This window comes from Saccopteryx bilineata, chromosome 3, assembly GCF_036850765.1.
Source record: "Saccopteryx bilineata isolate mSacBil1 chromosome 3, mSacBil1_pri_phased_curated, whole genome shotgun sequence".
Lineage (NCBI taxonomy): Eukaryota > Metazoa > Chordata > Mammalia > Chiroptera > Emballonuridae > Saccopteryx > Saccopteryx bilineata.
In genome coordinates this window covers 64901085-64918007 of record NC_089492.1, presented here as the reverse complement: position 1 = coordinate 64918007, position 16923 = coordinate 64901085, and the positions used below count along the sequence as shown (strand labels likewise).

At 39.5% G+C, this 16923-nt stretch overlaps 1 protein-coding gene, 1 long non-coding RNA gene and 1 other non-coding gene across 4 annotated transcripts in view; 2 read left to right on the top strand and 1 right to left on the bottom strand.

Moving 5' to 3' along the window:
- The first annotated feature begins 6758 nt into the window (after positions 1–6758).
- LOC136329676 (uncharacterized) lies at positions 6759–10057 on the top strand. Of its 2 annotated transcripts, none has more exons than XR_010730239.1 (4): positions 6759–6889; positions 9283–9391; positions 9655–9734; positions 9875–10056. It is a non-coding gene; the product is annotated as an uncharacterized lncRNA (long non-coding RNA). The 2 variants fall into 2 exon arrangements; XR_010730240.1 differs by having other exon boundaries at positions 6774–7075; positions 9875–10057.
- Positions 9488–9576, top strand: LOC136332412 (small nucleolar RNA SNORD87). The gene has a single exon (XR_010730677.1). It is a non-coding gene; the product is annotated as a small nucleolar RNA SNORD87 (small nucleolar RNA).
- A 3134-nt stretch (positions 10058–13191) lies between the features above and the next one.
- Positions 13192–16923, bottom strand: part of MCMDC2 (minichromosome maintenance domain containing 2) — a 43369-nt gene continuing 39637 nt past the window's right edge. Inside the window, exon 14 of the mRNA XM_066264678.1 lies at positions 13192–13508. Within this exon, the coding sequence (XP_066120775.1) occupies positions 13342–13508 (167 nt within the window). The 3' untranslated portion in view covers positions 13192–13341. The remainder of the gene's footprint in view (positions 13509–16923) is intronic.

The following is a 16923-nucleotide window of genomic DNA, read 5'->3' as shown; positions in this document are numbered from 1 at the left end:
TTCTCTGATGTCATCCCCAATTTTTTTTTTTTTCATTTTTCTGAAGCTGGAAACAGGGAGAGACAGTCAGACAGACTCCCGCATGTGCCCGACTGGGATCCACCTGGCACACCCACCAGAGGCGATGCTCTGCCCACCAGGGGGCGATTCTCTGCCCATCCTGGGCGTCGCCATGTTGTGACCAGAGCCACTCTAGTGCCTGAGGCAGAGGCCACAGAGCCATCCCCAGCGCCCGGGCCATCTTTGCTCCAATGGAGCCTTGGCTGCGGGAGGGGAAGGGAGAGACAGAGAGGAAAGCGCGGCGGAGGGGTGGAGAAGCAAATGTGCGCTTCTCCTGTGTGCCCTGGCCAGGAATCGAACCCGGGTCCTCCGCACGCTAGGCCGATGCTCTACCGCTGAGCCAACTGGCCAGGGCCGTCATCCCTAATTTTTTAAAGCACATTAAAATTTGGCTTTAGCTAGAAACCTTCCACAGAAATGGAGAAGTGTTGGGATTTGGGGAACTACTGGTAAGCAGAGAAAAGGTATAGAATTCCAAACAACATAAAACACTATAAATATAATGAAAAATAAAACACACTGGGAAAAGTTATTTGTAATGAATGCATGTAACTATTGCTTGACTAAAGATTAGCATCCAGAATATGTAAAGAAATACCATAAGTCAATTTTTAAAATTACAAATACTCCAATAAAAAATTGGGTGAAGCTATGATTTCCAAAATAGAAAACCCAAATGATTAAAAACACGAAAATAATTTTAAGAGAAAAAGAAAGCATATGCAAAATTATCTTTTCATCCTCATGGCAAATGCAAATTAACATAGCAGTAAATATCATTTTATATTTATCAGACTGCCAAAAATGTTTAAATTCTGAAAAGAGCAAGTTTTGACAAGGACGTGGTACCACCACTTGGAAAGCAGTTTGACTATATTAAATATGAAGATGAATTTATCCTTCATTCCTTCAACCTAGAAGCAATTCAGTCACTAGAGACAAGAGCATGTGATGAGAGCCAGTTGTATTATTAAACTATTCAGGTATTTTGTGAACCAGTTGTTAAATAGTAGCTTGAAATCAGCCATGATGGGAGTATTTACACCATGGAAATGTGCTAATGCCACAAATCAGGGTTTGGGTTTTATTTTTTATCCTGTTTGCCAGAATACCATTGCAATGTCAAGAAACTCTCATGCATATGTACAAGATATTGCAGAAGAAATATTCAGAACCCACACTGTGTTGAAGTTTAACGGTGTTCATTTCAGGACATGATTTTTATTAGATCATCCCTATGGTACAAACAACATCATAATTTCTTTTTTTTTTAATTTTTTAAAATAATTTTATTTTTAATGGGGTGACATCAATAAATCAGGATACATATATTCAAAGATAACAAGTCCAGGTTATCTTGTTGTTCAATTATGTTGCATACCCATCACCCAAAGTCAGATTGTCCTCTGTCACCTTCTATCTAGTTTTCTTTGTGCCCCTCCCCCTCCCCCTTTCCCTCTCCCTCTTCCCCCTTCCCCCGTAACCACCACACTGTTATCAATGTCTCTTAGTTTCACTTTTATGTCCCACCTATGTATGGAATAATGCAGTTCCTGTTTTTTTCTGATTTACTTATTTCACTTTGTATAATGTTATCAAGATCCCACCATTTTGCTGTAAATGTTCCAATGTCATCATTTCTTATGGCTGAGTAGTATTCCATAGTGTATATGTGCCACATCTTCTTTATCCAGTCATCTATTGACAGGCTTTTTGGTTACAACATCATAATTTAACCTCAGTTTGAAATTTTAAATTACTTCCACATTCTTAACTCTGTCTGTAAACATTCTTAAATATATATATTTTTAAACAGTAAGAAAGTACATTATTTGACATAACAAGAAGCCTAAGCTGGAGTGGTTCCCTGGTTGGTTAATTTGTTCACTATTTAATGTCTTTAAGTCACTTGGTTTATCTTCCTTTCTACTTTGCCATCCTTGGCAAGCTCCCCTCATTTAACAAGATGGCCTCAGTGATGCCAGGAATTCTTTCATAGATGGTAAGTAATATCTAGGAAAGAAGAGTTGTTTCTTCCCATATGTGTATTTTCATCAAAGAAGGGAACTTTTCCTGAAGTCCCCTCATAGACTTCCCCTCAGGTCCCACTGGTCACCTTGAATAATTTTAATAACATTCTATTAGATTCAGATTTTGTCATAGGATATAAGTAGTTGCTTGCAAGGCTTACTCTTAACATACAAGTTAAATTTTTTATACAGAAAAGGAAAACCCCAGTGTCTCACTTTGACAATTAAAGTCACTCATTATTTTAGATCCGGGCAGAAATCATAAGTAATTTAGGTAATTTTCACCAAAATTATCTCAGTAAAGTTCATGTACTTCAAGTGTTGAAGAATCAACTTTCATTCAGATCAATGCCGTATTTTCTGACAATTTAATGTATTTTTCACGGATCTAGAACTTTAACCTTGACGAGAGGTATAAATGCTATGATTATCTTAATGTCAATATTATGTTTAAAAATAATCTTGCCTGAGGTAAAAGAATGTTCTATATAAAGTCATGCATTTATGACTAGGGTCATTTATATTTGTCTTGCATTAACTCTATTTTGACATGCTTACTCTTGAGCACGGGAAAGCACAAGCATATGATTATTATAGCCAACTTCCTTCCAGTTCCAACCTCATTTTCTGCTGCAAACATTTAGGGGAACTAGGAAGTTCTCCAAGTCATTCACTAAATATGAAAAAGGACTGAGGGTCAAATGTATTAATTTACTAATGAGATTTACATGTGTAAGTATAGAGTATAAATACTGACAGCTTATAAGAAAAAAAAATCTCTTACATGCCCTGAATCCAGATGTATGTCTACCTACAGAATAAACTTTCTAAGGTAATCCTTGTTATTTTATCAAAGAATGGTTATTTTTTAAAGTTATATTTGATAAACTGTTATATGAGATTTAAACCATGAAACTTTTCCCTTGACGTAGTTTCAGTGGTGTTTACAACTGGCAGCATTAACTCAGTCCAGCAACCTGGAGACCAGTAACCCCCCTGGGATGTGCTTGTTGCTGGAGTACCAAACACTCTTCATTATGCCAGCCAGGGCTGAAATAGCAAATCTTAGAAGTGGTCTATTTTTGCTATTGTAAGAGAAAATGTACTACTACTTTAATAATTTTTTTTTTAAGTGAGAGGAAGGAAGATAGAGAGACAGACTCCCATATGCGTCCTGACCAGGATCCATCTGGCAGCCCCTCCCCCCCATGGTCTGGGGCTGATGCTCAAATCAACTGAGCTATCCTCAGCGCCTGAGGCTGACACTGGGTCCAACTGAGTTATCCTCTGTGCCTGGGGCCAGAGTGGTAGAGTAGCTGTACCATTTTACATTCTCATCAGCAGTAGTATATGGGTTCCAATTTCTCCACATCCTTGCCAACCATTATTTTGTTGAGTTTTTTGATAATAGTCATCCTAATGGGTGTGAAGTGGTATCTCATTGTAGTTTTGATTTATATTTCCATAATGGCTAGTTATATTGTACACTTTTTCAAGTGCTTATTTAATGGCCATTTGTAGATCTTCTTTGGAGAAACGTCTATTCGTGTTCTTTCTCCAGTTTTGAACTGGGTTTTTTTTTTCCATTGTTGAGTTGTAAGAGTTCTTCATATATTCTAGATATTAATCCCTTATCAGATATATGCTTTGCAATATTTTCTCCCATTCTATGGATTGTCTGCGCACTTTCTTGAGAGTGATTTTTGATGTACAGAAAGTTCTTAATCTTGTTGAATCCAATTTGTTTATTTTTCTTTTATTGCCTGTGTTCTTGGTATCAAAGCCAATAAATCATTGCCAAATCCAATGTGATGAAGATATTTCCCTATGTTCCTTCTAGGAGTTTTATAGTTTTGGGTCTTTAACCTATTTTGAGTTAATTTTTATATATAAGGGAAGACACCAGCTCTATTCTTTCACGTGTGGATATCCAGTTTTCCAAACATTATCTGTTGAAAAGATTGTCCTTTCCCCCATTAAATGGTCTTGGCTCCCTTATCAAAAGTCAGTTAACTGTATATGCAAGTGAATATTTTTATTTTTTAAGCAAGACAGAGAAACAGGGCAAACAGACAGGAAGGGAGAGAGATGAGAAGCATCAACTTGTTGTTGCCACACTTTAGTTGTTCATTGTAATTGCTTTCTCATATGTGCTTTGACTGGGGACTTCAGCTGAGCCAGTGACCCCTTGTTCAAGCCTGTGACCTTGGGCTCAAGCCAGCAACCCCTGTGCTCAAGCTGGTGACCTCAGGGTTTCGAACCTGGGTTCTCAGCGTCCCAGGTCGACATTCTATCCACTGTACCACCGCTTGGTCAGGCAGCAAGTGAATATTTTTTAAGTACAATGGGAAGTTACTGACAAAATAAAGGTTATCAGGCAACCATGAGTTTCTATGTTGACTTTCTTAAGTAGCTTTAAAAATTATAAACTTGCAGAGAAAGGGAATTCTAAATTCCAAAAATCCCTTTACTAATAAGCACAAAGCTTAAAGTAGTACACATTAAGTTTTCTATAGGAAGAACAATCTCAAGAAGTGACTTAGCCTGACCAGGCAGTGGCACAGTGGACAAAGTGTCTGCTTGGGACACTGAGGACCCAGGTTCGAAAACCCAAGGTTTCTGGCTTGAATGGTGGCTCATCTGGCTGGACAGTGGGATCATAGACATGACTCCAAAGTCTATGACTCCAAGGCTTGAGCTCAAAGGTCGCTGGCTTGAGCGCAAGGTCGTTAGCTTGAACAGGGGGTCACTGGCTCAGCTGGAGCCCCCCAGTCAAAGCACATATGAGAAAGCAATCAATGAACAACTAAGGTACTGCAACTATGAGGTGATGCTTCTCATCTCTCTCCCTTCCTGTCTCTGTCTTTGTCTCTCTCTCTAAAAACAAAACAAAACAGTTTGACAGTTTCTTACAAAGTTAAACATACACCTACCATGCCATTCCATTCCTGGGGATTTATTCAATAGCAACACAATTAAAAGCACATGTTCATACAAAGACTTTATGTATGAATATACACAGCAGCTTTATTTGTAATAGCCAAACACTGGAAATACTCCAAATGTCCATGAATGGGGCAATGGATATACAATTATGGTATATTCATGTATGAAAATACTACTTGGCAGTAAAAATGAAGTAAATGTTGTTACAACAGCATGGATGAATCTCAAAATTAGTATGCTAAATGAAAGAAGCCAAAAAGAAGTATTGAATACATATTATATGATTCCATTTAAATAAATTAGAATCAATCTTCACACCCTCCTCTACACCTTTCAGTAATGATGGTTCCTCCAGCTGCCCACCCAGTTGTAGGCAATAGCCTGGTGGAAGTGGCTGCCCATGTTGCAAAATTAGGTTGTAGAAGTATCATTATTCACCCAAAAGTCTGTGATGGCAGGCTGAAGCCCAAGCCACAACTTGACAAAAGAAACAATAGGCACTTGGGGTTCTACACACTTTAAATCTCTATAAAGTATTCAGCAAAAACAGACATAGAGAGAAATCCTTTGGTAAAGTAAGTATGTAATGCCAGTGGCCAAGGCCAGGCAGGTCCACATCGGATTCCGGCAGAAGGTAGGAAAACTGTGGAGCCGGAAAGGGTTGGGCCATTCTCTTTAATAAAGTCTCACAACAGTGTACAAGCACACAGGCAGGGGAAACCGCCTCTCAGGCAAACAAGCAGCAAAATGGGCCCTCACAGTGGCGGGCAGGCAATCTGAGCATCCGCAATCCCCCTGAGTGCAAGCACCTCACTCCCCCTTATGAAGGGGACATACACAGTGCTGCCACGAGCTAAATAGGCAAAGGGCTTGCAGCCGGTAAACCAGTAGCAAGCCTAACACAGCTGCCCACAAAGTACAATCACAATTTGTATTGCTAGGTTTAAATTTTCATACCATGTTTCTTTGAGGCAAATTTATTTTGCACTGGTTTTTCTATCAATTTCTTAGATGTTCAATTTTTAAAGGAGAAATAATGTGTCTTACTGATGTAATTGTTTAATTTTATGCTTTCATATGTATTCTTTCTGGCCACAGGATCATTAGTCTGTCTTCTTCAGCACTAAGCCTGGTGTTTTGCAGCCCAAGTTCAAGATACAGTATATAATTGAGAGAAACAAGAGTAGTGCAGGCATACCTCGGAGATACTGCAGAATGGATTCCAGAATACCGGCAATAAAGCCAGTTGTAACCTTTTTGATGGTAAAAGGTCTTGCTTCCCATTTGTAAAAAAAAATATGTGGTCTGCAATAAAGCTAGTACGCCTATAAAACACAGAGCTGGAAAATCAATAACAAGGCCGTTGACTGCTTTATGAATGCTATTTTTAAACCTCTATTAATATTATCAAAATACTAATAGTAGCTATTGCTATAACACAGGGAAAATACAAAAGCTTCCTTTTTTCTATAACTGGTTCTTATGTGTACGTGAAGGGGGCCATACCCTTCCTCCAACTTGGGCGTTCCAAATACCCCTCAACTTAACTTGGAGCGAATGCAGGACGTACCGAAGACCAACAGGCTGGGGAAGGGGATGCCGGCCCAGGCCATGCCCCACACGCCGCCTCGCGCTTAGTCCCTACTCCGCCGCCGGCGCGCTCGGCTGGCAGGGGCGGAGCCAAGCCCGGAAGGGGCGGGGCACCTCACCGCAGTGCTTAAGAGCCCGTGGCGGCCTTCCCCTTTCTTTCCTGCTGGGCCGTGTGCGGAGTTAGTTGTCCTGGGTATCGTGGGCCATGCGGATCTCGCGGGTCCGGTGGCTGCGTCGCAGGCCCATTTACCCGCCTTTTCGAGGTGAGTTTCAGCGACCTCAGTTCCTCCTGCCTTTCTCCTGCGAACCCGTCACCGTGCGGGAGCCCAAGCCCGCCGCCCGGCCTCTGTTCCTTTGGCCTCGGCCTCTTAACCGGGTGCAGCCTCTGCCATCACCCCAGTTGACGCGGCCATGGTCCTACCACCACGCCATCTGCGCAGTCTTATTTTGTGAGTAATCACCTGCAAGTCCTGACCCTTCTCTTGTCATCGCGGGTTTCCTGTGCTCCGCTCAGACACTGAGGGCCTGTGGGGGATGCAGTGGGATCCGAGGCGGCGGGACGGCGCAGCCGGTGGCTTGGTGTCACCCAAGCGTTCTCCGGAGCCCTTTTGTTTGTGTCTCTGGTATAGTTTGTGAGTGGCCCAGAAGGGGTCAGCGTACCTTAAATAGGCGACACATCCTTAGTAGTGGTTATTTTATAAAGGAGGTAGGGATTCTTTTCTCTTAGATATAAAACCCTTACTTAACTGTACTTTGTGATTTTTTAAATTGTTAATAGCACAGTTTACCTGCTAACGGAACAGTTACAATCTCGATACGGAGCTACGTACTTGGCATGTGCTCTGGATCTAATTTTCTAAGCAGACTCTAAAAATCGGCACTGAAGTTGAAGAAAAGGTGCACGGTATAGAAGGCCCTTGGGCCGTTAGTGCCTCCTTGCATTTATGTAAAGATGGCTACGTCGGCATGTGATAGAAAAAAACTGGCCAAAAGCTCAATATCTCGTCGATGAGATTTAGGATGGTCACGTGGTATTTTTTCCTCTTCCCCAAATTTCAAATATGTTGCTTTTAAACAGGGCAAATGTGTTGTTAAAATAGTTTATATTTGGTGTTAGTCATCCTTTTTGATAAGAAGTATTGATAAGGCACCTAAATCCTACAACACAATAAATACTCAAGAGATTTAAGAACTGGAATATTACCAATTCTGCAGTACCTAGTTGCTTTCCTATCCCATTCCCCTTGCCGTCCAGTCTCTTGGTATTTTGAGTGGGATGGGTAGTGCTGTACAAGGTGGGTTTACAGTTGTGAGTACATGAAACAGTTTGTTTATTTTTTTGTATTTTTCCAAAGTGAGAAGGGGGGGGGGTAGGCAGACAGACTCCCGCATGAGCCCAACCAGATCCACCCGGCATGCCCACTAGGGGGCGATGCCCTGCTGCAACCGGAGCCATTCCAGCACCTGAGGTGGAGGCCATGGAGCCATCCTCAGGGTCTGAGCCAACTAGCCTCTCATGGACCCTTGGCTGCAGGAGTAGAAGAGAGAAAAAGGAGAGGGGGAAGGGTGGAGAAGCAGATGGGTGCTTCTGTGTGCCCTGGCCAGAAATCGAGCCCGGACTTCCACACTCCGGGCGGATGCTCCACTGCCGAGCCAACTGGCCAAGGCCAACACAGTTAATTCTTGTATTATTACTTATAGTATTAATGTCCATACAAACAACTGTAAACCTACTTTTGCCACACTATCTGTAAACACTTCCTGTTTTAGACATTACACGAGTAGTTCTGTGCGTGTGGCTGTAATTCCTATGAATCATTAAAAGGAAATTATCCAAGTTGTAATTCATAACCAATAGTCTGTGTTCCTAACAGATTATATGAAATATTTCAGCATTTCAAGACATGAAAATGATATAGGGCAAACATTTGATGTTTTATTAAGTATTTCCAATAGCTCTCTTCAATGATTTTACTCTAGGACAAGGTCTGTGACCTTGACTATGCCCCCAGCAGGGCCTAAGTGTTTTCAGGCAACTTGAGACTTAATTCAGGACTTTGTCCAATAATGATGCCAACAAGATTTATCTCTGATCTAAAACTATTAGATTTGTCATTGTAATGCTTTTAGTTGGAGGTCTGCACACTTGATTTTACATATCTAAGCTTTATTCTGGCTCATACCTCCTTGTCCAGCTGAGACAGAAAAACTGGCTGGGAATTCATTAGGACCATCATCTTTTAAAATCAATACTGCCACAGTAAAGAACAGAAAATATCCACCATTTTTCCTGCCCTTGCTAATGAACCCATTTCCAGGTTGGAAAGATCATTTGGGCCTAATCAACCAAAAGGATTAACACATTCTGAAGTCATTGTAGAAATTTTTAGGTTTATCAGTTTTGACTACCAAAAAGGTAGAATTAAGCAACAAGTACGTTCTTGTGTTCCATTCAAGATGTATTAAACAGCAAATAGAAAATGACTCTGCTACATGGTCTCAATGTTAGTAGTTTTTAAAAATTAGGAAGATTACAAGTATGATTTAATTTATAGTTTCTGATAAGAAAAATACTTAACTGGGCCATTCCTGCATATAAAATGACAAAAGAGGTACAATATGAATAAAAATTTACAATGAAATACTAATTTTTCAGATGCAGCAGAGCCTATGAATTGAAGGTTGTCATGGATATTTTCCAAAAACTAATCACGGAGGATGACTAAAATCCTAGGAGAACAACTGGATGTAACAAGATACCAAAGGTTAATATTGGTTGTTTTTTTTTAATGTATTTGTGGTATTGTTCCTGATGAACAGTGCCAAAAATATTTGCACTTTTGACATAGAAAGGTTTAATAACTGGCACAATGATGACTTAACTTAGTTTTTGCCGTTTACCCAGCTGAGAGTTTCTTTGAAGAAATAATTCTAAGACTGAGGTGCCAGTAATTTGTATTGACATTATGTGACTTCAACTATAATGCATTTTTTTTTTTTTTACTAAAATCTGAATTGTTCTTTTCAGCATGTTGTAGGTAGCTGGAGATGAATGAATGAATGTTCAAATTCTTAGCTGTGATATTTAACAATTTTTCATTGCCATAGGTAAGTAATTCTGGTTTGTCAAGCATCTGTTGATAATTCAAAAGGGCTGGGGCCATTTCCTGTTAGTTGCCCTTATTTAGGGGTATGATTTTCCTTTGCATGGAATGATTTTCACTATTTCTGATTTTTTTTTTTTTAAGGTATGGTATGTGACATTTTGGAAGGAAAAAAAAGACGTCAAGAAGACATGAATTGAAGCAAATAATGAAAATTAATACTTAACACTGATCACCCTGCAACAAATTACATAGAAAATACATGTTTGAATACTTGGCTGGGCAATAAAATCTGTTTTTAAGACAGTAAATCGTGTCCATTCTTAGTCACTAGTAAGACTTTGGGGTTTGTTTTTTTAAGCAAGAAACAGGGGGGCATATAGGGACAGGCAGTCAGACAGGAAGGGAGAGATGAAAAGCGTCAACTCATAGTTGCAGCACTTTAGTTATTCAGATTGCTTTCTCGTGTGTGCATTGACCAGGGGGCTCCAGCAGAGCCAGTGACCCCTTGCTCAAGTCTGCAAGCAACCTCGGGGTTTTGAATTTGGTTCCTCTTGTGTCACAAGTCAAGGCTGTATCCACTGCACCACCACCTGGTCAGGCAGTAAGACTTCTTTTTCTCATCCTTTTGGGGTGGTATGTAAATAGCTTATTTGTGTTTTTGTGGATTGTGATTCTTGAAGTGGTAGGCAGCCGGGGAGATATTTCTAGATGTTTCTATGCCCCTTGCCTTTGGGGATTTCTGAAAAGGACCCTTATCACTGTATACAAGATAACTGCCAGCCTTCCCATCAGAAACGGTTTTTCTGTTATACCTGAAATATGGTACAGTAGTCCTTTATCTATGGTCCAAAAATAATGAATAGAAAAACCCAAGAATAATTTCTAAGTTTTAAATTGCATATGGTTCTGAGTAACGTGAATAATGTTTTTAAAGATGTTAATTTAATTAAAAAGGGGGTGGAGAAACAAAGCATCAACCCGTAGTTGCTGTTTTTTATTTTTGGGGTTGAGGGACAGAAAGGGTAAGAGATGAGAAGCATCAACTGTTGCAGCATCTTAGTTAATTGATTGCTTTCTCATGTGCCTTGAAGGGGGTGGGAGGAGCGCCTACAGCAGAGCAGGTGATTTCATGCTCAAGGCTGATGAACTGGCACTCAAGCCAGCAACCTTGGGGTTTCAACCTGGGTCCTCTGTTCCAGTCCAACGCTCTATCCACTACGCCACTGCGTGGTCAGGCAGTAATTGCTACTTCTATGTGTCCACCAGGCAAACCCAGGCTTTTGAACTGGTTAGCCCAGCACTCCCAAGTTTATGCTTTATCTGCTGGGCATCGGGTCAGGCTGAAGCATTCTTTTTATCGTATCCACACTGTACATTGCCTACCTGCTCGTCTGTAGCTATCATGGTATTGAAGCCTGTTAAGTAACCCTTTTATTATAGTATAATTTTGTTAAATCTGTGCCTAATTTATAAATTTAGCCTTATAGGTATGCATGTATAAGGGAAAAGTGCACTATTCATACTTCCACTTGGAGGTCTTGGAAGATGTCCCGTGGATAAGGGGGACAACTGTAGTTGGAAAATAATGAATTGCCCCTCAAAAGGTTTCACCTATGACCTATGAGTTATTATTTTGCTTTTTTTACCTTTGTAAACTATTCACAATCCTAGTACAAATAATTACTGTAATAAGGAAAATAGTGATTGGACATTCCCAGTCTGTCCAGGACTTGAGAATTCAGTCTTAAACGTGGAATTCTACCTGGGTGAAGATTTAAGTAAATCTTGTTTTTCCCCAGTTGAGTCCCATAGTAATTTTTGTTTAGGGTTATAATTTCAATATGGAAAACAAATGTGTATAGCAAGATTTATGATCACTGCCATCAAAGATAAAAAACATTCCCCTGCCAGTATTCGTACTCTTGTTTTAACAGAACCTTAACACAATTGTAAAATGGAGGACATTTTATGGGTCTTTTATAAAATACTTGGCCTTCATCAGAACCAGGAGAGTATTAAATATAGTAGTATAAGAAGCCACAAAATAAGGCTTAACAATATAGAATTATAATAAGTACTTTTTAAAACAATTGCCTTTAAGTATCAATTTCTAAAAAGATCGATGCATGGTAATTATCACAGTTAAAAGAGCAATTGCCTGGCCTGTGGTGGCGTGGTGGATTAAAGCATAGACCTGGAGTGCTAACCTAAGGTTGCTAGTTCAAAACCCTGAGCTTTGTCCTGTCAAGGCACATTCAAGCAGTCAAACAACTAAAGTGAAGCATCTATGAGTTGATACTTCTTGATCCCCAACTCTGTCTCCTCTGTAAAATCAAAGTATTTTTTAAAAGGTGGCAATTTTGTGATACCTTATAGTGAATAAAGTTCAAGTTTGAAAAAGGAAAACAGATTTGGGGATTTTACAAGAAGTATATTTTCTCATGGTGTCCCTACCTTTTAAGAGCAGATACCTTCCCTAAAAAAATGGAGACTTGGTTTACTAACTGGTTTCTTGGCCTTTTGGCACTCTTGTAACCAGTTAGCTTTAAAGAGCCAATTATTGCTCCTTATTTGATTTGATTTTTTGTTTGTTTAACCTGGCATATTAAAAAATGGAAAAATTTCAAGACTTTTCCTGACTCCATAATTAGGGCTTACAAAACTATATGTAATGGGCATGTCAATATCTAGTAAAGCACAAAAAGTCCTTAAATTTGAGGCTTCTAGTTACATAAATTGTCAGTTAACATGTGCAAGAAGAGAAAACATTTAAAAATAATTTGTAAGTACTCAAAAGTGCTGTTGCCGGCCTGACCCGTGGTGGCGCAGTGGATAAAGCGTTGACCTGGAAATGCTGAGGTCGCCGGTTTGGAACCCTGGGCTTGCCTGGTGTGAAGGCACATATGGGAGTTGATGCTTCCAGCTCCTCCCCCCCCTTCTCTCTGTCTCTCTCTCCTCTCTAAAAATGAATAAATAAAATAAATAAAATAAAAGTTAAAGTGCTGCCTGACCTGTGGTGGCGCAGTGGATAAAGTGTCAACCTGGAAACGCTGAGGTTGCCGGTTCAAAACCCTGGGCTTGCCTGGTCAAGGCACATATGGGAGTTGATGCTTCCAGCACCTCCCCCCTTCTCTCTCTCTGTCTCTCTCTCCTTTCTGTCTCTTTCTCTCCCTCTCTTTCTCTCCTCTCTAAAAAAATGAATAAATAAAAATAAAAATTAAAAAAAAAATTATTAAAAAAAAAAAAAAAGTTAAAGTGCTGTTGCCATCTTGTGACAAATGGCAGGAACTACATAACAGTTACCATTTTATGCATTGCTTAACTTCCAACATTCCTTACAGTTTTATCTCTGGAACACTGGGCTAGCCAGAGTATTTTTTTTTTTTTTTTAAGGATTCTCTTAAATTTTATATTTCTGCTATTGGCTTTGGGATCTGAATTAATGTTTATTCTATTAGCAATTAACTTAAAAAGAGACCATTATTTTATATTTTTTAAGGTGGCATCCTAATGTACTACACACAATACTACCTGAAGCATTACTTCAAAATTACTCTTACTTCTTTTCACTGCATAAGTAGGAATGAAGAAAATTTTCCTCAGATTGCCTATTCATCACTAGTGAAAATAGATGACCCGGGTCCATATGTAGCAATAAACTGTAGGAGCTGTTGCTGGCACTGAGTCAGATAGATATCCCTTTGTTCTAAATATTCTTCATTATATAGTTCAAACGGAAATACTGCATTTGGAGCAATACAAAACACAGCAGCCCCTATGTGAAGAAGGAAAAAAGTATAAATGAGAAATACTCCTTAAAATGCTAAATGTTATTATTCAGTCTTAAACAGGAAAGAAATTCTAATGCAAGCTACAACATGGATGAACCTTGAAGAAATTATACTAAAATAAGCCAAACAAAAAGGACCAATCTATGATTCCACTTAGTGTGAGGTACTAGAGAAGTCAAATTCACTGAGATTGAGTGTAGAATGGTGGTGTTCAGGGGCTGGGTAAAGGAAGAGTAGGAAGTTACTTAATGGGTATGAAATTTCAGTTTGGGGAAATGAAAAGGTTATTGACATGGGTTGTGGTAACAATGTGAATGTACATAACACCACTGTTATGTCTTTTTTTCTCATAAAATGACCTATTTTTATTGTGTTGATTTTGTTTTACTTATTTGCGTGGATGACTTAATTTCTATACTAAGATTTTTTTTATATCTTTTTAAAATTTATTGTTTACATAGATTTTAGTGTCCCCTCCCCCAAATGCATCCCCCTCCCCCATGTTCCCCTAACATCCCCTTGCCCCCTCCCTGCAACATCCTCCCCCCTTCCCTCCAGGATTTGCTTTTCACTCTATAATGCTGCGTTATGTATATATAATTTCACCAATCTTTTTTCCTTCTCTGATCCCATCCTATCATCCCCTTTCCCTCTGTCTGCTTTCCCTATGGTCTGTTTGATCCCACCTCTGTCTCTATTCCATTCCTAAACATGAACCCTCAGTTCATATTGTTCATTGGATTTCTCAAATGAATGATATTATATATTTTTCTTTCTCTGCCTAGCTTATTTCACTTAACATAATAGTTTCCAGGTCCATCTATGTAGCAAAAGGTAAGATTTCCTTCTTTTTCATGGCCCCATAATCCATTTTCTGTATGTACCACCGCTTTTTAATCCACTCGTCCACTGATGTGCACTTGGGCTGTTTCCAGATCTTGGCTATTGTAAACAATGCTGCCATAAACATGGAGGTGCATTTCTTTTGAATCAGTGATGTGGTGTACTTAGGATATATTCCTAAAAGTGGGATGGCTGGATCAAAAGGCAGTTCCACTTTTAATTTTTTGAGGACTCTCCAAACTGTTTTCCACAGTGGCTGCACCAGTCTGCATTTCCACCAGCAGTGCAAAAGGTTCCCTTTTCTCCACATCTTCACCAGCACTTGTGTGTTGTTTTGTTAATGAGTGCCATTCTGACTGGTGGGAGGTGTTATCTCATGGTGGTTTTAATTTGCATTTCTCTAAAGATTAGTGATTAAAATTTTTTCATCTGCCTATTGGCCATCTGTATGTTCTCTTTGGAGAAATCTATTCATTTCTTTTGCCCATTTTTTTATTGGATTGTTTATCTTCCTGGTGTTGAGTTTTACAAGTTCTTTTTTTTTTTTTTCTTCTCATTTTTCTGAAGCTGGAAACAGGGAGAGACAGTCAGACAGACTCCCGCATGCGCCCGACCGGGATCCACCCGGCACGCCCACCAGGGGCGAAGCTCTGCCCACCAGGGGGCGATGCTCTGCCCATCCTGGGCGTCGCCATGTTGCGACCAGAACCACTCTAGCGCCTGAGGCAGAGGCCACAGAGCCATCCCCAGCGCCTGGGCCATCTTTGCTCCAATGGAGCCTTGGCTGCGGGAGGGGAAGAGAGAGACAGAGAGGAAAGCGCGGCGGAGGGGTGGAGAAGCAAATGGGCGCTTCTCCTGTGTGCCCTGGCACAAGTTCTTTATCAATTTTGGTTATTAACCCCTTATCAGATGTATTGTCGAATATGTTCTCCCATTATATGGTTGTCTTTTTATATTGTTCATATTGTCTTTAGCTGTGCAAAAGCTTTTTAGTTTGATATAGTCCTATTTGTTTATCCTGTCCTTTATTTCACTTGCCCTTGGAATAAATCAGCAAATATATTGCTGCGAGAGATGTCCGAGAGCTTACTGCTTATGTTTTCTTCTAAGATGCTTATGATTTCAAGACTTACATTTAAGTCTTCTATCCATTTGAGTTTATTTTTGTGAATAGTGTAAGTTGGTGGTCTAGTTTCATTTTTTTACAGATGGCTGCCCCAAATTTCCCAACACCATTTTTTAAAGAGACTGTCTTTACTCCATTGTATGCTCTTACCTCTTTTGTCAAATATCAATTGTCCATAAAGGTGCGGGTTTATTACTGGGTTTTCTGTTCTGTTCCATTGATCTATATGCCTGTTCTTATGCCAGTACCAAGCTGTTTTGAGTACAATGGCCTTGTAGTATAACCTGATATCAGGAAGTGTGATACCACCCACTTTATTCTTCTTTTTTAAGATTGCTGAGGCTATTCATGTTCTTTTTTGGTTCCATATGAATTTTTGGAATATTTGTTCTATATCTTTGAGGTATGTCATTGATATTTTAATAGGAATTGCATTGAATTTATAAATTGCTTTGGGTAATATAGACATTTAAATGATGTTTATTCTTCCTATCCATGAACACGGAATATGCTTCCACTTGTTTGTATCTTCCTTGATTTCTTTTATCAATGTTTTATAATTTTCCGAGTACAAGTCTTTAATGTACTTTTTAAAATTTACTCCTAGTTACTTTATTTTTTTGTTGTTGCAATAGTGAAGGGGCTTGTTTTATTAATTTTTCTCTCAGACAGTTCATTGTTGGTGTATAAAAATGCCTCTGATTTCTTAATATTAATTTTATATCCTGCCACCTTGCTGAATTCATTTATCAGGTCCAATAGTTTTTTTTTTAATAAATTTTTATTAATTTTAATGGGGTGACATCAATAAATCAGGGTACATATATTCAAAGAAAACATGTCCAGGTTATCTTGTCATTCAATTATGTTGCATACCCATCACCCAAAGTCAGATTGACCTCTGTCACCTTTATCTAGTTTTCTTTGTGCCCCTCCCCCTCTCCCTCCTTCCCTCCCCCCGTCCCCCCGTAACCACCACACTCTTGTCCATGTCTCTTAGTCTCGTTTTTATGTACCACCAACGAATGGAATCCTGCAGTTCTTGTTTTTTTCTGATTTACTTATTTCACTCCGTGTAATGTTATCAAGATCCCACCATTTTGTTGTAAATGATCCGATGTCATCATTTCTTATGGCTGAATAGTATACCATGGTGTGTATGTGCCACATCTTCTTTATCCAGTCTTCTATTTTATTTTTTTACAGTGATTAAATCCTTTAAGCAAACTCTTGGCCAATACAGCAAGAATCCATAAAAGAGTGGTGTCCTTAACATGTTCACCAAGTCCAAGTTGGCACCATCACCATGCCAAATCCCTGAAAAATGCAACCCAACCCCAGTTCAATCTGTTAGGAGCTGTCACAAGGAGCAGGAGTCCAGGAAAAGTCTGCATGGCACTGGAATTGTCACAATTCTATACTTTGCAGCT